At 46.9% G+C, this 14,835-nt stretch overlaps 1 protein-coding gene across 4 annotated transcripts in view; it reads right to left on the minus strand.

Moving 5' to 3' along the window:
- The window catches only part of CALR3 (calreticulin 3), a 57,058-nt gene that overhangs the window by 41,868 nt on the left and 355 nt on the right, over positions 1-14,835 (minus strand). For 3 of the 4 annotated variants that reach the window (XM_054673104.2, XM_063801314.1, XM_016935402.3), the window contains exons 2-7: positions 14,548-14,649; positions 9,156-9,359; positions 3,931-4,025; positions 2,693-2,878; positions 1,437-1,544; positions 1,209-1,340 (exon numbers count right to left, since the gene is read on the minus strand). In XM_054673104.2, coding sequence (XP_054529079.1) covers positions 1,209-1,340; positions 1,437-1,544; positions 2,693-2,878; positions 3,931-4,025; positions 9,156-9,359; positions 14,548-14,649 — 827 coding nt within the window. The remainder of the gene's footprint in view (positions 1-1,208; positions 1,341-1,436; positions 1,545-2,692; positions 2,879-3,930; positions 4,026-9,155; positions 9,360-14,547; positions 14,650-14,835) is intronic. The other variant, XM_016935403.2, reaches the window with a different exon arrangement.

Consider the following 14,835-nt stretch of genomic DNA (forward strand, 5'->3'; position numbering starts at 1 on the left):
ACTAGGCCTTCATTATTGATGTGACATATGTAACAACTTTTCAAAAAGAAACAGTTGTATTTTGCTCAGTAGTGTATACTATAACAGCAATTAGAATAGTAGGTGGTGCTTAAACCCATTTCTAGAATATCCTTTCCCTCTAAGGCACTGGTTCCTTAAACGTGGCTGCACATCGGGATCACCAAAACTTTTTTTTTTTTTTTGAGACTTAGTCTCACTCTGTTTTTTTTTTTTTTTTTTTTTTTTTTGTGAGATGAAGTGAAGTCTCACTCTGTCGCGGAGGCTGGAGTGCCGTGGCGCGATCTTGGCTCACTGCAACCTCCACTTCCTGGGTTCAAGTGATTCCTCCCAGGATTAAGTTATTCTCATGCCTCACCCTCCTGAGTAGCTGGGACTACAAGCACGCGCCACCACACCCAGCTAATTTTTGTATTTTTAGTAGAGACGAAGTTTCACTATGTTGCCCAGGCTGCTCTCAAATGCCTGAGCTCAGGCAATCTGCCCCCCTCAGCCTCCCAAAGTGCTGGGATTACAGGCATGAGCCACTGAGCCCAGCTGGGATCACCAAAGCATTAAAACAAAAAAACAAACAAAACTCTCAGCACTTTGGAAGGCTGAGGTGGAAGGACTGCTTGAGCCTAGAAGTTCTGAGACTCCCATCTCTTTTTTTTTTTTTTTTTTTTTTGAGACGGAGTCTTGCTCTGTCACCCAGACTGGAGTGCAGTGGCCCGATCTCAGCTCACTGCAAGCTCTGCCTCCCGGGTTCACGCCACTCTCCTGCCTCAGCCTCCCGAGTAGCTGGGACTACAGGCGCCCGCCACCACGCCCAGCTAATTTTTTTTGTATTTTTAGTAGAGACGGGTTTTCACCATGTTAGCCAGGATGGTCTCGATCTCCTGACCTTGTGATCCACCCGCCTCAGCCTCCCAAAGTGCTGGGATTACAGGAGTGAGCCACCGCGCCCAGCCTAGACTCCCATTTCTCAAAAAAAAAAAAAAATCTGGATGTGGTGGCTTGTGCCTGTAGTCCTAGCTACTTGGGAGGCTGAGGTGGGAGGATCGCTTGGGCCTAGTTTGAGGCTACAGTGAGCTAGGATGGTGCCACTGCACTCCAGCCTAGGTGACAGAATGAGACCCTGTCTCAACAAAACAAAACAAAACAAAACACACACACGCAAAAAATCTAAAGTAAAGTTAAAACCAAATGACCTGCCAAAGCTCCAGGCCAATGGCACCAATGTTCTCAAATTCTGAGAGGTCATACTGCGTCAAATAGTCAGTATTCTTCATCTTACGGTGGAGCCAGACGTCTTTATGAATACCTTCGGGTTTCAGGCTATCCTGTATCAAAAAAACCATATGGGGTGGTCTCAATGACATGGGCAGTGGAGGGGCATCCCTGGGGCATCCCTGGCATCATACAAAGAGGCCACACACCTGGTACGGGGGCTTCTGGAGCATCGGCGCTGGCCAGTCCCCATCCAGCTCACCGTTCCAGTCGCTCTGCTTGCTGGTGCTGGCGTCCAGAAAATGCTTCTCCCAGTCCTTCAAAGACATGTAAGGAAAAAGTAAAATCAGTCAGATGCTCATATATTTGTTGTTGTTGCTTCTGTTTTTGTTTCTTGAGACTAGGTTTTGCTCTCACTCAGGCTGGAGTGCGGTTGTACAATCATGGCTCACTGCAGCCTCAACCTCTTGGGCTCCAGTGATCCTCCTGCCTCAGCCTCCCAAGTAGCTCGGACTACAGGCGCCCGCCATCATACCTGGCTACTATTTTTATGTTTTGTACAGTCAGGGTCTCCCTCTGTTGCCCAGGCTGGTCTCGAACTCCTGGGTTCAAGCGATCCTCCTGCCTTGACCTCTGGAAGTGCTGGTATTACAGGCATTAGCCACCACACCCAGCCAGATGCTCAGATTTGAGAAAGGAAATTCTTAGATGCCAAGTGGCAGGCACAGGCTGGTGACCTCTGTCCCAGTGTCCCTCTCCCTTCTTCAGTTTGGTGGTCAGGAGGCCAAGTGCTTGGTGCTTCCAATCCCACTGAGGACTTCAGGGCAACACCACACTGCCTAGATTTTTCTCCCTAACCTGCCATATGACTTTAGCCCTTTCCTCCATGCTATGGAGAGGAGCAGCGGTGTGGAAACCTCAAGTAGTGGCTAGAGTGAAAAATGATGGTGCAAAAAGTGATGGTGATGGCCAGATGTGGTGGCTCACGCCTGTAATCCCAGCACTTTGGGAGGCCAAGGCAGGCAGATCACTTGAGGTCGGGAGTTCGAGACTAGCCTGGCCAACATGGTGAAACCCCATCTCTACTAAAAATACAAAAATTAGCCAGGGATGGTGGTGGGTGCCTGTAATCCCAGCTATTCGGGAGGCTGAGGCAGGAGAATCACTTGAACCTGGGAGGCGGAGGTTGCCGTGAGCTGAGATCACGCCACTGCACTCCAGCCTGGGCAACAAGAACGAAACTCTGTCTCAAAAAATAAATAAATAAATAAGTAAATAAATAAATGTTTTACGATACCTTCAGATGTGTAGAGATGTGGCTGGTCTGCAGTGTGTGCTCTGGGGAGGGCATTTGGTTCTATAATATTGCCATCGTGGCTACCAGCCATGCAGCAATTGTCCAGTAACTGGGTACTTACAAACTACATTTGTGCACTTTTTAGAGTTGCCCAGGAAAAATTCACACCTGGGCTTTGTTGTCTTTAGTCTGTTCCCAATCCTTCGATTCTGCCGGGGACGTTTCCTTCTTGAGTGATGTTAAGTTCCAGTCGTACTCTATGCTGCCGGATTCAATTGACTGACCATCAATTTTCACATCGTAAGAAAGATCTGGTCTTAAAATTAGAGTGTAGAGGTGTGTGAAGCCATCAACCTGCATATTTTAGGGGGAAAAGTGTAACAATTAAATCCTTGATTTCTTTTTTTTTTTCTTTTCTTTTCTTTTTTTTTTTTTTTTGAGATGGAGTCTCACTCTGTCACCCAGGTTGGAGCGCTGTGGCACAATCTCGGCTCACTACAACCTCCACCTCCTGAGTTCAAGCGATTCTACTGCCTCAGCCTCCTGAGAAGCTGGGATTACAGGCACCTGCCGCCATGCCTGGGTAATTTTTTGTGTCTAGTAGAGACAGAGTTTCACCATGTTGACCAGGCTGGTCTCGAACTCCTGACCTCAGGTGATCCACCTGCCTCAGCCTCCCAAAGTGCTGGGATTACAGGCATGAGCCACCACGCCCGGCCAACTCTCGATGTTTTAATGCAAGTCTAAATATGCAGTTTATTTTTTTTATTTATTTTTTTGAGACAGGGTCTTGCTCTGTCACCCAGGCTGGAGTGCAGTGGTGCAATCAGAGCTCACTACAACCTTGACCTCCCAGGCTCAAGTGACCCTCCCACCTCAGCCTCCCCAGTAGCTGGGACCACAGGTTCCTGGCACTACACCTGGCTAATTTTTGTATTTTTTGTCATGACAAGATTTCGCCATGTTGCCCAGGCTGGTCTTGAACTCCTTGGCTCAAGCAGTCCTCCTGCCTCAGCTTCCCAAACTGCTGGGATTACAGGTGTGAGCCACTGCATCCAGACATTTCTCCAGAATGTTTTTTTCATCCTGAATATTTCATTCATTAATGAGGATGGATGTGGCTGAAATGTGACTGTACTATTGTAACCCTCATAGGGCAAATGATGACACGTCATAGCTCACAGTAAAAAATGAGAGTGCCCTCCTGATGGGGTAAAAACTTCAGGAAACCAGTTAAAGGAGAGAAGTATCTCCAATGGGCCCCCTAAACTGGAAACCGGAAACAGGAGGTATGTCTACAAAGACCCATCCCTGGCTCAGTTAAGTATTTTATTATCAAAACTATTTTTTCTAAACTTAGTCTGGCAGGAGTTAACACTCATTTATTTGAATACAAGAGCAGTTACCTTACACCTGATCAGTTTCTTGTTTTCGTGATACTTATTCTTGAAATGTAAAATAACATGAACTTTCTTGATATCAAATCCACAAATATCGGGTCCTACAAAAAAGATTAACTGCTCTCAATTTCTTTCCATAATGCATCACCGTAGAATAACCAACCCACAACCATTCTTTTTTTTTTTTTTTTTTTTTTTTTTTTTTTTTTTGAGACGGAGTCTTGCTGTCACCCAGGCTGGAGTGCAGTGATCTTGGCTCACAGAAACTTCTGCCTCTTGGGTTCAAGCAATTCTCCTGCCTCAGCCTCCTGAGTAGCTGGGACTACAGGCGCATGCCACGATGCCCAGCTAATTTTTGTATTTTTAGTAGAGATGGGGTTTCACCATGCTGGCCAGGCTGGTCTCAAACTCCTGACCTTGTGATCCACCTGCCTCGGCCTCCCAAAGTGCTAGGATTACAGGCTTGAAACACCACTTGCAGTCCATTCTTCTTACATATAATCAGATATAATCTGATAATCAGATATTCACACTAAGATATTTATTTATTTATTTGAGACAGAGTCTCACTCTGTCGCCCAGGCTGGAGTGCAGTGGTGGGATCTTGGCTCACTGCAGTCTCCGCCTCCCAGGTTTAAGTGATTCTCCTGCATCAACCTCCCGAGCAGAATAGCTGTGATTACAGGCATGTACCACCACGCCCAGCTAATTTTTGTGTTTTTAGTAGAGATAGGGTTTTGCCATGTTGGCTAGGCTGGTCTCAAACTCCTGACCTCAAGTGATTTGCCTGCCTTGGCCTCCCAAAGTGCTGAGATTATAGGTGTGAGCCACTGCATCTGGTCACATGTGTGAATATCTTATTATTGCTGTTAAAGGACAATGTCCTGGCTTTCCACTCACTTTTGAGTGTGTTCTGAAGCTTATTTAAATATTCAATGTGGCCTGCTAATCCCAGCACTTTAGGAGGCCAAGGTGGGGAGATGACTTGAGGCCAGTTTGAGACCAGCCTGGCCAACATGGTAAAACCCCGTGTGTACTAAAAATACAAAAATTAGCTGGGAGTGGTGGCGTGTCCCTGTAGTCCCAGGGACCTGTGAGGCTGAGGTGAGGGGATCACTTGAACCCAGGAAGTGGAGGTTGCAGTGAGCTGAGATCGGGCCACTGTACTCCAGCCTGGGTGACCAAGCGAGACTCCGTCTCAATAAAAAAAAAAAAAAAAAAGTGTGGGCTGGGCATGGTGGCTCACGGCTGTAATCCCAGAACTTTGGGAGGCTGAGGCGGGTGAATCACGAGGTCAGGAGTTCGAGACCAGCCTGACTAACATGGTGAAACCCCATCTCTACTAAAAATACAAAAATTAGCCAGCCATGGTGGCACATACCTGTAATCCCAGCTATTGGGGAGGCTGAGGCAGGAGAATGGCTTGAACCTGGGAGGCGGAGGTTGCAATGAGCCGAGATTGCACCATTGCACTCCAGCCTGGGCGACAGAGCAAGATTCTATCTCAAAAAAAAAAAAAAAAAAGGTATTTACACATGTAATGGATGTTCATGAGGAAATGTAGACAGATGGGCTCTGTGTTGCCTGTCTGAGGTTTTATGCATAACTTATGCATAGGAATTCATGCAAATATCAAGACTGACAATAACTGTGCTTCCCTTGTCCTCCTCCTTAACCCCTCACCCTCAGCAAGCTCCCCTCACACTAATGGCTGGCCCTGACTCATTGCAACAAAGTGTTCCAATAGTAACAGAGTGGGTTTGAGTAAAATGGAACTGTTGAATTAAAAACTGAAATACTAAGAAAAATTTATTTTAATCTTTTTTTGACCCCAAATTATGCTGCTTGGCAATTCAGATGTAGTAGACACATGCTATATAGGGTTATTTATTTATTTATTTATTTATTTCGGACAGGGTCTTATTCTGTCATCCAGGCTGGAGTGCAGTTGTGTGATTATAGCTTACTGCATCCTCAAACTCCTCGGCTCGGGGGATTCCCCTGCTTCAGCCTCCTGAGTAGCTAGAACCACAGGGGTGCGCCACCTCACTGGGTTAATTTTTAAAATTGTTGTACAGATGGGGCCAGGCGTGGTGGCTCACGCCTGTAATTCCAGCACTTTGGGAGGCCAAAGTGGGTGGATCACCTGAGGTCAGTAGGTCGAGACCAGCCTGTCCAACATGGTGAAACCCTGTCTCTACAAAAATACAAAAAAATTAGCTGGGCGTGGTGGCGGACACCTGTAACCCCAGCTACTTGGGAGGCTGAGGTAGGAGAATCGCTTGAACCTGGGAGGCAGAGGTTGCAGTGAGCCGGGATCGTGCCATTGCACTCCAGCCTGGGCGACGAGCGAAGCTGTGTCTCCACACACAAAAAAAAAAAAACATTTTGTAGAGCTGGGGTCTTGCTATATTGCCCAAGCTGGTCTCAAACTCTGGGGCTCAAGTGATCCTCCCTTGATGTTTCAGATATCTGGGTGTTTTTTAGTTCTATTTTTATTTTTATTTTGTATTTTGTATCATTTATTTATTTATTTATTTGAGACGGAGTTTTGCTCTCATTGCCCAGGCTGGAGTGCAATGGTGCAATCTCGGCTAACCATAACCTCTGCCTCCCAGGTTCAGGTGATTCTCCTGCCTCAGCCTCCTGAGTAGCTGGGATTATTACAGGCATGCGCCACCACGCCCAGCTAATTTTCAATTTTTTTTTTTGTTTTTGAGACGGAGTCTCACTGTGTTGCCCAGGCTGGAGTGCAGTGGTGTGATCTCAGCTCACTGCAAGCTCCACCTCCCAGGTTCAGGCCATTCTCCTGCCTCAGCCTCCCGAGTAGCTGGGACTACAGGTGCCCACCACCACACCTGGCTAATTTTTTGTATTTTTAGTAGAGACGGGGTTTCACTGTGTTAGCCAAGATGGTCTCAATCTCCTGACCTCGTGATCCGCCCACCTTGGCCTCCCAAAGTGCTGGGATTACAGGTGTGAGCCACTGCGCCCGGCTCTAATTTTGTATTTTTAATAGAAACGGGGTTTCTCCATGTTGGTCAAGCTGGTCTCGAACTCCCGACCTAAGGTGATGTGCCCGCCTCTGGCTCCCAGAGTGCTGGGATAACAGGCGTGAGCCACCGCACAGAGCCCTAATTTTCATTTTTTGTAGTGACAGGGTCTCACTATGTTGGCCAAGCTGGTCTCGAACTCCTGGACTCAAGTAATCCTCCTGCCTGGCCTCCCAAAAGTGCTGGGATTACAGGCATAAGCCACTGTGCCCAGCTGAGGATGAATATTTTGGAAGTACATTCATTCTTTTTTTGGAGATAGAGTCTCGTTCTGTTACCCAGGCTGGAGTGCAGTGGTGAGATCTCGGCTCACTGCAACCTCCACCTCCCAGGTTCAAGCAATTCTCCTGCCTCAGCCTCCTGAGTACCTGGGACTACAGGCATGTGCCACTATGCCCGGCTAATTTTTTTTGTATTTTTAGTAGAGATAGGGTTTTACCATGTTAGCCAGGCTGGTCTTGAACTCCTGAACTCCAGTGATCTGCCCACCTTGGCCTCCCAAAATGCTGAGATTACAGGTGTGAGCCGCTACACCCGGCCTGAGGTACATTTATTATTAAAGTTTTAAGTTACACTATACTTAGGTCTATTTCCTGTGGCCCAGTGTGGTCCCTTCCCAGTTCTAGCACAAATTTTAATCAAGTACCCCCGTTGTCAGGAGACATTAAATATTTTCTAGAGGTTTGCAGGCTTTTTCTATAAAGGCCAGATGGTAAAATATTTTTGGCTTTGTAAGCCTAATGATCTCTGTCATGACAACTTAACTCTGCCACTGGTACTGGCGAGCAGCCACAGACAACATATAAATGAACAGAGTGAGGCTGCATTCCAGTAAGACTTCATTTATGCACACTGAAATCTAAATTTCATATAATTTTCATGTATCACAAAATATCATCTTGTATTGATTTTTTCCAACCAGTTAAAAACGTAAAAAACATTTTTAATTCACGGGTTCTATAAACACAGGCGGTGGGCCAATTTGGCCCACAGCCAAGGTTTACTGAGTACTGAAGGATTCAAAACACAGGTTGAGGCCAGGCGTGGTGGCTCACGCCTGTAATCCCAGCACTTTGGAAGGCCAAGGTGGGTGGATCACCTGAGGTCAGGAGTTCGATACCTGCCAGGAGTTCGAGACCAGCCTGACCACCATGGTGAAACCCCATCTTGGCCGGGCGCAGTGGCTCACGCCTGTAATCCCAGCACTTTGGGAGGCTGAGGTGGGCGGATCACCTGAGATTGGGAGTTCGAGACCAGCCTGACCAACATGGAGAAACCCCGTCTCTACTAAAAATACAAAAATTAGCTGGGCATGGTGGTGCATGCTGGTAATCCCAGCTACTTGGGAGGCTGAAGCAGGTGAATCCCTTGAACCTGGGAGGAGGAGGTTGCAGTGAGCCGAGATCATGCCATTCCACTCCAGCCTGGGCAACAAGAGCGAAACTCTGTCTCAAAAAAAAAAACCCATCTCTACTAAAATACAAAAAAATTAGCCAGGTATGGTGGCACATGCCTGTAATCCCAGCTACTCAAGAGGCTGAGATAGGAGAATCACTTGAACCCAGGAGGCGGAGATTGCAGTGAGGCGAGATCAAGCCATTGCCATTGCACTCCAGCCTGGGCCACAAGAGTGAAAACTCGGGCTCGAAACAAAAACAAAAACAAAAACAAACAAACAAAAAAACTACACAGGTTGAGCATCCCAAATCAAAAAATCGCAAATCTGAAGTGTTCCAAAACCCAAAACTTTTAGAATCAACATGATGCTCAAAGGAAATGCTCATCAGAGCATTGTGGATTTCAGATTTTTCAGATTAGCGTTGCTCAACCAGTAAGGATAATGCAAATAATCCAAAATCCAAAAAAAATTTCCAAAATCCAAAACACTCTGGTCCCAAACATTTCAGATAAGGTATCCTTACCCTGCATGAGGGCAACATTAATGGTGAATAAATAACTTCTTCAGGAACACAACAGACTGGTACAGTTGCCTTTTTATATTAATTAGGCTTAATAGTGCTTGGATCCGATACACTCAATACTACTACAAACCTTGGATCTGATATACTCAATACTACTACCTTCACTACATTAGCAAAGTCTTAGTCTAAAGATCCTGTGAAGTGGGAGGGTTTTCAAAGTCACTAGAAGTGGTTGTGTTGCACCACGTAAACTCACCAAACATAATATAGTACTGCGATTTTCCATTCAGGTTCTTCTGGTCAATGTCTGCAGGAAAGACCTTAATGTAGCCCCCTCCACAGTCCATCTTCTGCTCATGTTTTACTGTGTACTGAATGACCAGAGTTTTCCCTTTATTGCTGAACGGTTTGAAGCGTGCAGAGATGGCATAGAATCGGCCATTCTGAGTGGTTTGCAGACCTTTGAACAAAATATACTCATGAAGGATCAGGAATGGCGCTGCGCTAAGTAACGCAGGAAGTTAAATGGATGTCCTTCCCTTACTCCCAAACATAAATGTCCTAACCATTTACAGTGATCTACAGTGCCAACAGAGCATTATACAATAATGCATAATGGGTAGACCACTAGCAGGCACTCTGCTTCTATATAATTTTTTTTTTTTTTGACATGGAGTCTCACTGTCACCCAGGCTGGAGTGCAATGGCGTGATCTCGGCTCACTGCAACCTCCACCTCCCGGGTTCAAGTGATTCTCCTGCCTCAGCCTCCTGAGTAGTTGGGATTACAACTACAATTAGCCACCACGCCAGGCTAATTTTTGTATTTCTAGTAGAGATAGGGTTTCTCCATGTTGGTCAGGCTGGTCTCGAACTCCTGAACTCAGGTGACTGCCCGTCTCGGCCTCCCAAAGTGCTGGAATTACAGGTGTGAGCCAGCGTGCCTGGCCCATACAACTTTTATTTCACACACCTGGAAGTTTTTGTTCTTAATATACCACTGTTATTAATTAATTAATTAATTATTTTTTGAGATGGAGTCTCGCTCTGTCGCCCAGGCTGGAGTGCAGTGGCACGATCTCAGCCCACTGCAAGCTCCACCTCCTGGGTTCACGCCATTCTCCTGCCTCAGCCTCCCGAGTAGCTGGGATTACAGGCGCTGGCCACAACACCCAGCTAATTTTTTGTATTTTTAGTAGAGACGGGGTTTCACCATGTTAGCCAGGATGGTCTCGATCCCCTGACCTCATGATCCGCCTGCCTCGGCCTCCCAAAGTGCTGGGATTACAGGCGTGAGCCACCGTGCCCGACTGGTCCCTTTCCTAAACATTCTACTCTGCCTTTTCAGCATAAAAGGCAGCCATAGACAATATATAAATGAATGGACTGCCAGGCATGCTGGCTCACGCCTGTAATCCCAGCACTTTGGGAGGCTGAGGCAGGCGGATCACGGGGTCAGGAGTTTGAGACCAGCCTGGCCAATATGGTGAAACCCTATCTCTACTAAAAATACAAAAATTAGCGGGGTGTGGTGGCATGTGCCTGTAGTCCCAGCTACTCAGGAGAGTGAGGCAGAAGAATCGCTTAAACCCAGGAGGCGGAGGTTGCAGTGAGCCGAGATTGCACCACTGCACTCCAGCCTGGGTGACAGAGTGAGACTCCGTCTCCAAAAAAAAAAGAATGGATGTGGCTGTGTTCCAGTGAAACTTAATGGACACTAAACTTTCTTTCTTTCTTTTCTTTTTTCTTTTGAGACAGAGGCTCGCTCTATTGCCCAGACTGAATCTCTGCTCACTGCAACCTCCGCCTCCCAGGTTCAAGCGATTCTCCTGCCTCAGCCTCCTGAGTAGCTGCGACTACAGGCGTGCGACATCATGCCTGGCTAATTTTCATATTTTTAGTAGAGATGGGGTTTCACCACGTTGCCCAGGCTGGTCTTGAACTCCTGGCCTCAAGTGATCCACTCACCTTGGCCACCCAGAGTGCTAAGATTACAGGTGTGAACCACTGTGCCTGGCCTAAACTTTCACATATGTGAAAGCAAATACAATTTAAAGCCTTGAGAGGCCAGGCATGGTGGCTCACATCTGTAATCTCAACACTTTGGGAGGCTGAGCCGGGTGGATCACTTGAAGTCAGAAGTTCGAGACCAGCCTGGCCAACGTGGGGAAACTCCATTTCTACCAAAAATACAAAATTAGCCTAGCGTAGTGGCGCGTGCCTGTGGTCCCAGCTACTCGGGAAGCTCAGGCAGCTGAACTGTTTGAACCTGGGAGATGGAGGAGCCATTGCACCCCAGCCTGGGTGGCAGGGCGAAACTCCGTTTAAAAAAATAAATAAGCCAGACGCAGTGGCTCACGCCTGTAATTCCAACACTTTGGGAGGCCGAGGCGGGCGGATCACCTGAGGTTGGGAGTTGGAGACCAGCCTGACCAACATGGAGAAACCCCGTCTCTACTAAAAATACAAAATTAGGCCGGGCGCGGTGGCTCACGCCTGTAATCCCAGCACTTTGGGAGGCCAAGGTGGGAGGATCACGAGGTCAGGAGATCGAGATCATCCTGGCTAACACGTGAAACCCTGTCTCTACTAAAAAAAAAAAATACAAAAAATTAGCCGGGCGTGGTGGCAGGCGCCTGTAGTTCCGGCTACTCGGCAGAAGAATGGCGTGAACCCAGGAGGCAGAGCTTGCAGTGAGCCGAGATCGCGCCACTGCACTCCATCCTGGGCTACAGAGCGAGACTCCGTCTCAAAAAAAAAAAAAAAACATTAGCCAGGTGTGGTGGCACATGCCTGTAATCCTAGCTACTTGGGAGGCTGGAAGCAGGAGCATCATTTGAACCTGGGAGGTGGAGGTTGTGGTGACCAGAGATCACGCCATTGCACTCCAGCCTGGGTAACAAGGGTGAAACTCTCTCTCAAATAAATACATAAAATAAATAAAAACCTTGAGCAAGTTGTGTGATCTGAGTCATGCAGCATGCAGGTGTAACCTCTGCTTCTTAAATCATAGATAAACCTTCTTCCTCATTGTTCTTGTTTGGCAAATGACTAGGACAAACCAGAGACCAGGCCTCCTCTATTTGTGACCACTGACCTCAGTTACAGATTAACTGCCTCCAGGACTGACCTGTACCTAACTCAGACCAGATGGCACAAAAGATGCCGTGACTGTTACATCTTCAGGGTGAAATGTTAAATATACCTTCTCAAAAGAAAAAGACCACCTTGACTAATGGGATCATGGTCATTATCTATCAAGCCTTGCCTAGAAAGATGCTGAAATTCTGTTAAGCTTCTCTAAACTTTGTCTATACAAATGATCCCAAACTTCTACACTTCAGAACACTGACTTCTATTCTTTGGGATCTGTGTTTTCCACACAGTTGTCCTTAAACTTTGAGCTTGAATTAGCTCTCTTGAAGCTAGAATTTTTTTTTTTTTTTTTTTTTTTTTTTTGAGACAGAGTCTTGCTCTGTTGCCCAGGCTGGAGTGTAGTGGCACGATCTCGACTCACTGCAACCTCCGCCTCTCGGGTTCATGTGATTCTCCTGCCTCAATCTCTCAAGTAGCTGGGACTACAGGCCTATGCCACCATGCTTGGCTAATATTTGTATATATATATATATTTTTTTCTTGAGACAGAGTCTTGCTCGGTTATCCAGGCTGGAGTGCAGTGGCATGATCTTGGCTCACTGCAACCTCCGCCTCCTGGGTTCAAGTGATTCTCCTGCCTCAGCCTCTGAAGTAGGTGAGATTATAGATGTGTGCCACCATGCCCAGCTAATTTTTGTATTTTTAATAGAGACGGAGTTTCGCCATGTTGGCCGGGCTGGTCTCAACCTCAAGTGATTCGCTTGCCTTATCTTGACCTGCCTGTACAAAAGTAAAAACTCATTGTGTTGTACCCTGAAGAATGTGCAGGCGACAAGATGTAATGTTTATCTCTGTATTTTTTTCTTTTATTTTTTGAAATGGAGTCTCATTCTGTCACCCAGGCTGGAGTGCAGTGGTACAATCTCAGTTCACTGCAACCTCTGCCTCCTGGGTACAAACGATTCTTCTGCCTCAGCCTCCCAATTAGCTGGGATTATAGTTGTGCGCCACCACACTTGGCTAACTTTTTTGTATTTTTGTGGAGACAGGGTTTCACCATGGTGACCAGGCTGGTCTCAAACTCCTGACTTCAAGTAATCCGCCTGCCTTGGCCTCCCAACATGCTGGGATTACAGGCGTGAGCCACCGTGCCTGACCATATTTTTCTTTTTTTTTTGAGATGGAGTCTCACTCTGTCACTGAGGCTGGAGTGCAGGGGCATGATCTCTGCTCACTGCAACCTCTGCCTCCCGAGTTCAAGTGATTCTTCTGCCTCAGCCTCCCGAGTAGCTGGGACTACAGGCATGAGCCACCACACCCAGCTAATTTTTGTATTTTTAGTAGAGACAGGGTGTCACCGTATTGGCCAGACTGGTTTTGAACTCCTGACCTCATGATCCGCTTGCCTAAGGCCTCCCAAAGTGCTGGGATTACAGGCATGAGCCACCGCGCCTGGCCTATTTTTCTTTTTAATACGAAAATTAAAATGAGAAAAAGTACCCACTAACCTTTTCCTTCTGAGGGGCATGGCCCTTGATCCTCAAATGCACTTGACTAGTGTCTATTAAGAGGGGCAATTTTGGTAATGCCTACTAATAACACATTCATATAAATATAATCCAAAGAAGGTTAAATACCATTGCATATTTGACAGTGCTTCAAGTATGATTTTATTATACCAAATAAGCTGAATATGTCTCCTTGGACTTCAGGGGACCTAATACCAATAAAAGTAATAATAATGATAATAGGCCAAGCACCATGGCTCACGCCTATAATCCCAGCACTTTAGGAGGCCGAGGCAGGTGGATTACTTAAGGCCAGGAGTTTGAGTCCAGCCTGGGCAATGTGGTGAAACTCTGTCTCTAAAAAAATTAGCAGGGCGTGGTGGTGCACGCTTGTAATCGCAGCTCCTCAGAAGCCTGAAGCAAGAGAATCACTTGAACCCGGGAGACGGAGGTTTGAGTGAGCCAAGATCGTGCCACTGCACTCTAGCCTAGGTGACAGAGCGAGACTCCTACTACCAAAAAAAAAAAAAAAAAAAAAAAAGGAATCTTCGGCAATAAAGAAAGGAGAGAGGAGGCTGGATGTTGTGGCTCATGCCTGTAATCCCAGCACTTTGGGAGGCCAAGGTGGGTGGATCATGAGGTCAGGAGTTCGAGACCAGCCTGGCCAACGTGGACCCTGTCTCTACTAAAAGTACAAAAATTAGCCGGTCATGGTGGCGCGCGCCTGTAGTCTCAGCTACTCGGGAGGCTGAGGCAGGAGAATTGCTTGAACCCGGGAGGTGGAAGTTGCAGTGAGCCGAAATCGGGCCACTGCACTCCAGCCTGGGCAACAGAGCAAGGCTCCATCTCAAAAAAAAAAAAAAAAAAAAAAAAAGGAGAGAAGAAACAAAAAAACAAGGAAAGGAGCCCCTTAAGTTCTACCTTTGCCTTAATGTCTTCATCTGTAAAACGGGAATAAAAGCGTTTTGGCTGTGCCACAACTACCTAGAGAGGTTGCTATGGAAATGTAACATTAGGCTCAATTTGGTCCTGATTCTACACTAACCTTTATCTTTCTCTTTATGACCATAAAACTTCCCCGACGAAAGTCTAAAATGCCCAAATCGGGAGTCATTGGTGGACTGCAACCATCGGTTTCTCCAATGCTCTGTGGGGAAGGGGAAATAACACCGGTTAGAGGTGATAATGGTTAATTTGGGCTAAGGGAAGGGTGAAGGGGACCCTCGAGGATTCGAGGGTTCGCTGCCGTCGACCCCGTGGCGACTCTGGCCAGCCTTAGGGGGCGGAGATGGGGGAGCTTACACCTCCGCCACCACGGGCGTGGCCCCTTCAC

Source organism: Pan troglodytes, chromosome 20, assembly GCF_028858775.2.
Source record: "Pan troglodytes isolate AG18354 chromosome 20, NHGRI_mPanTro3-v2.0_pri, whole genome shotgun sequence".
Taxonomy (NCBI): domain Eukaryota; kingdom Metazoa; phylum Chordata; class Mammalia; order Primates; family Hominidae; genus Pan; species Pan troglodytes.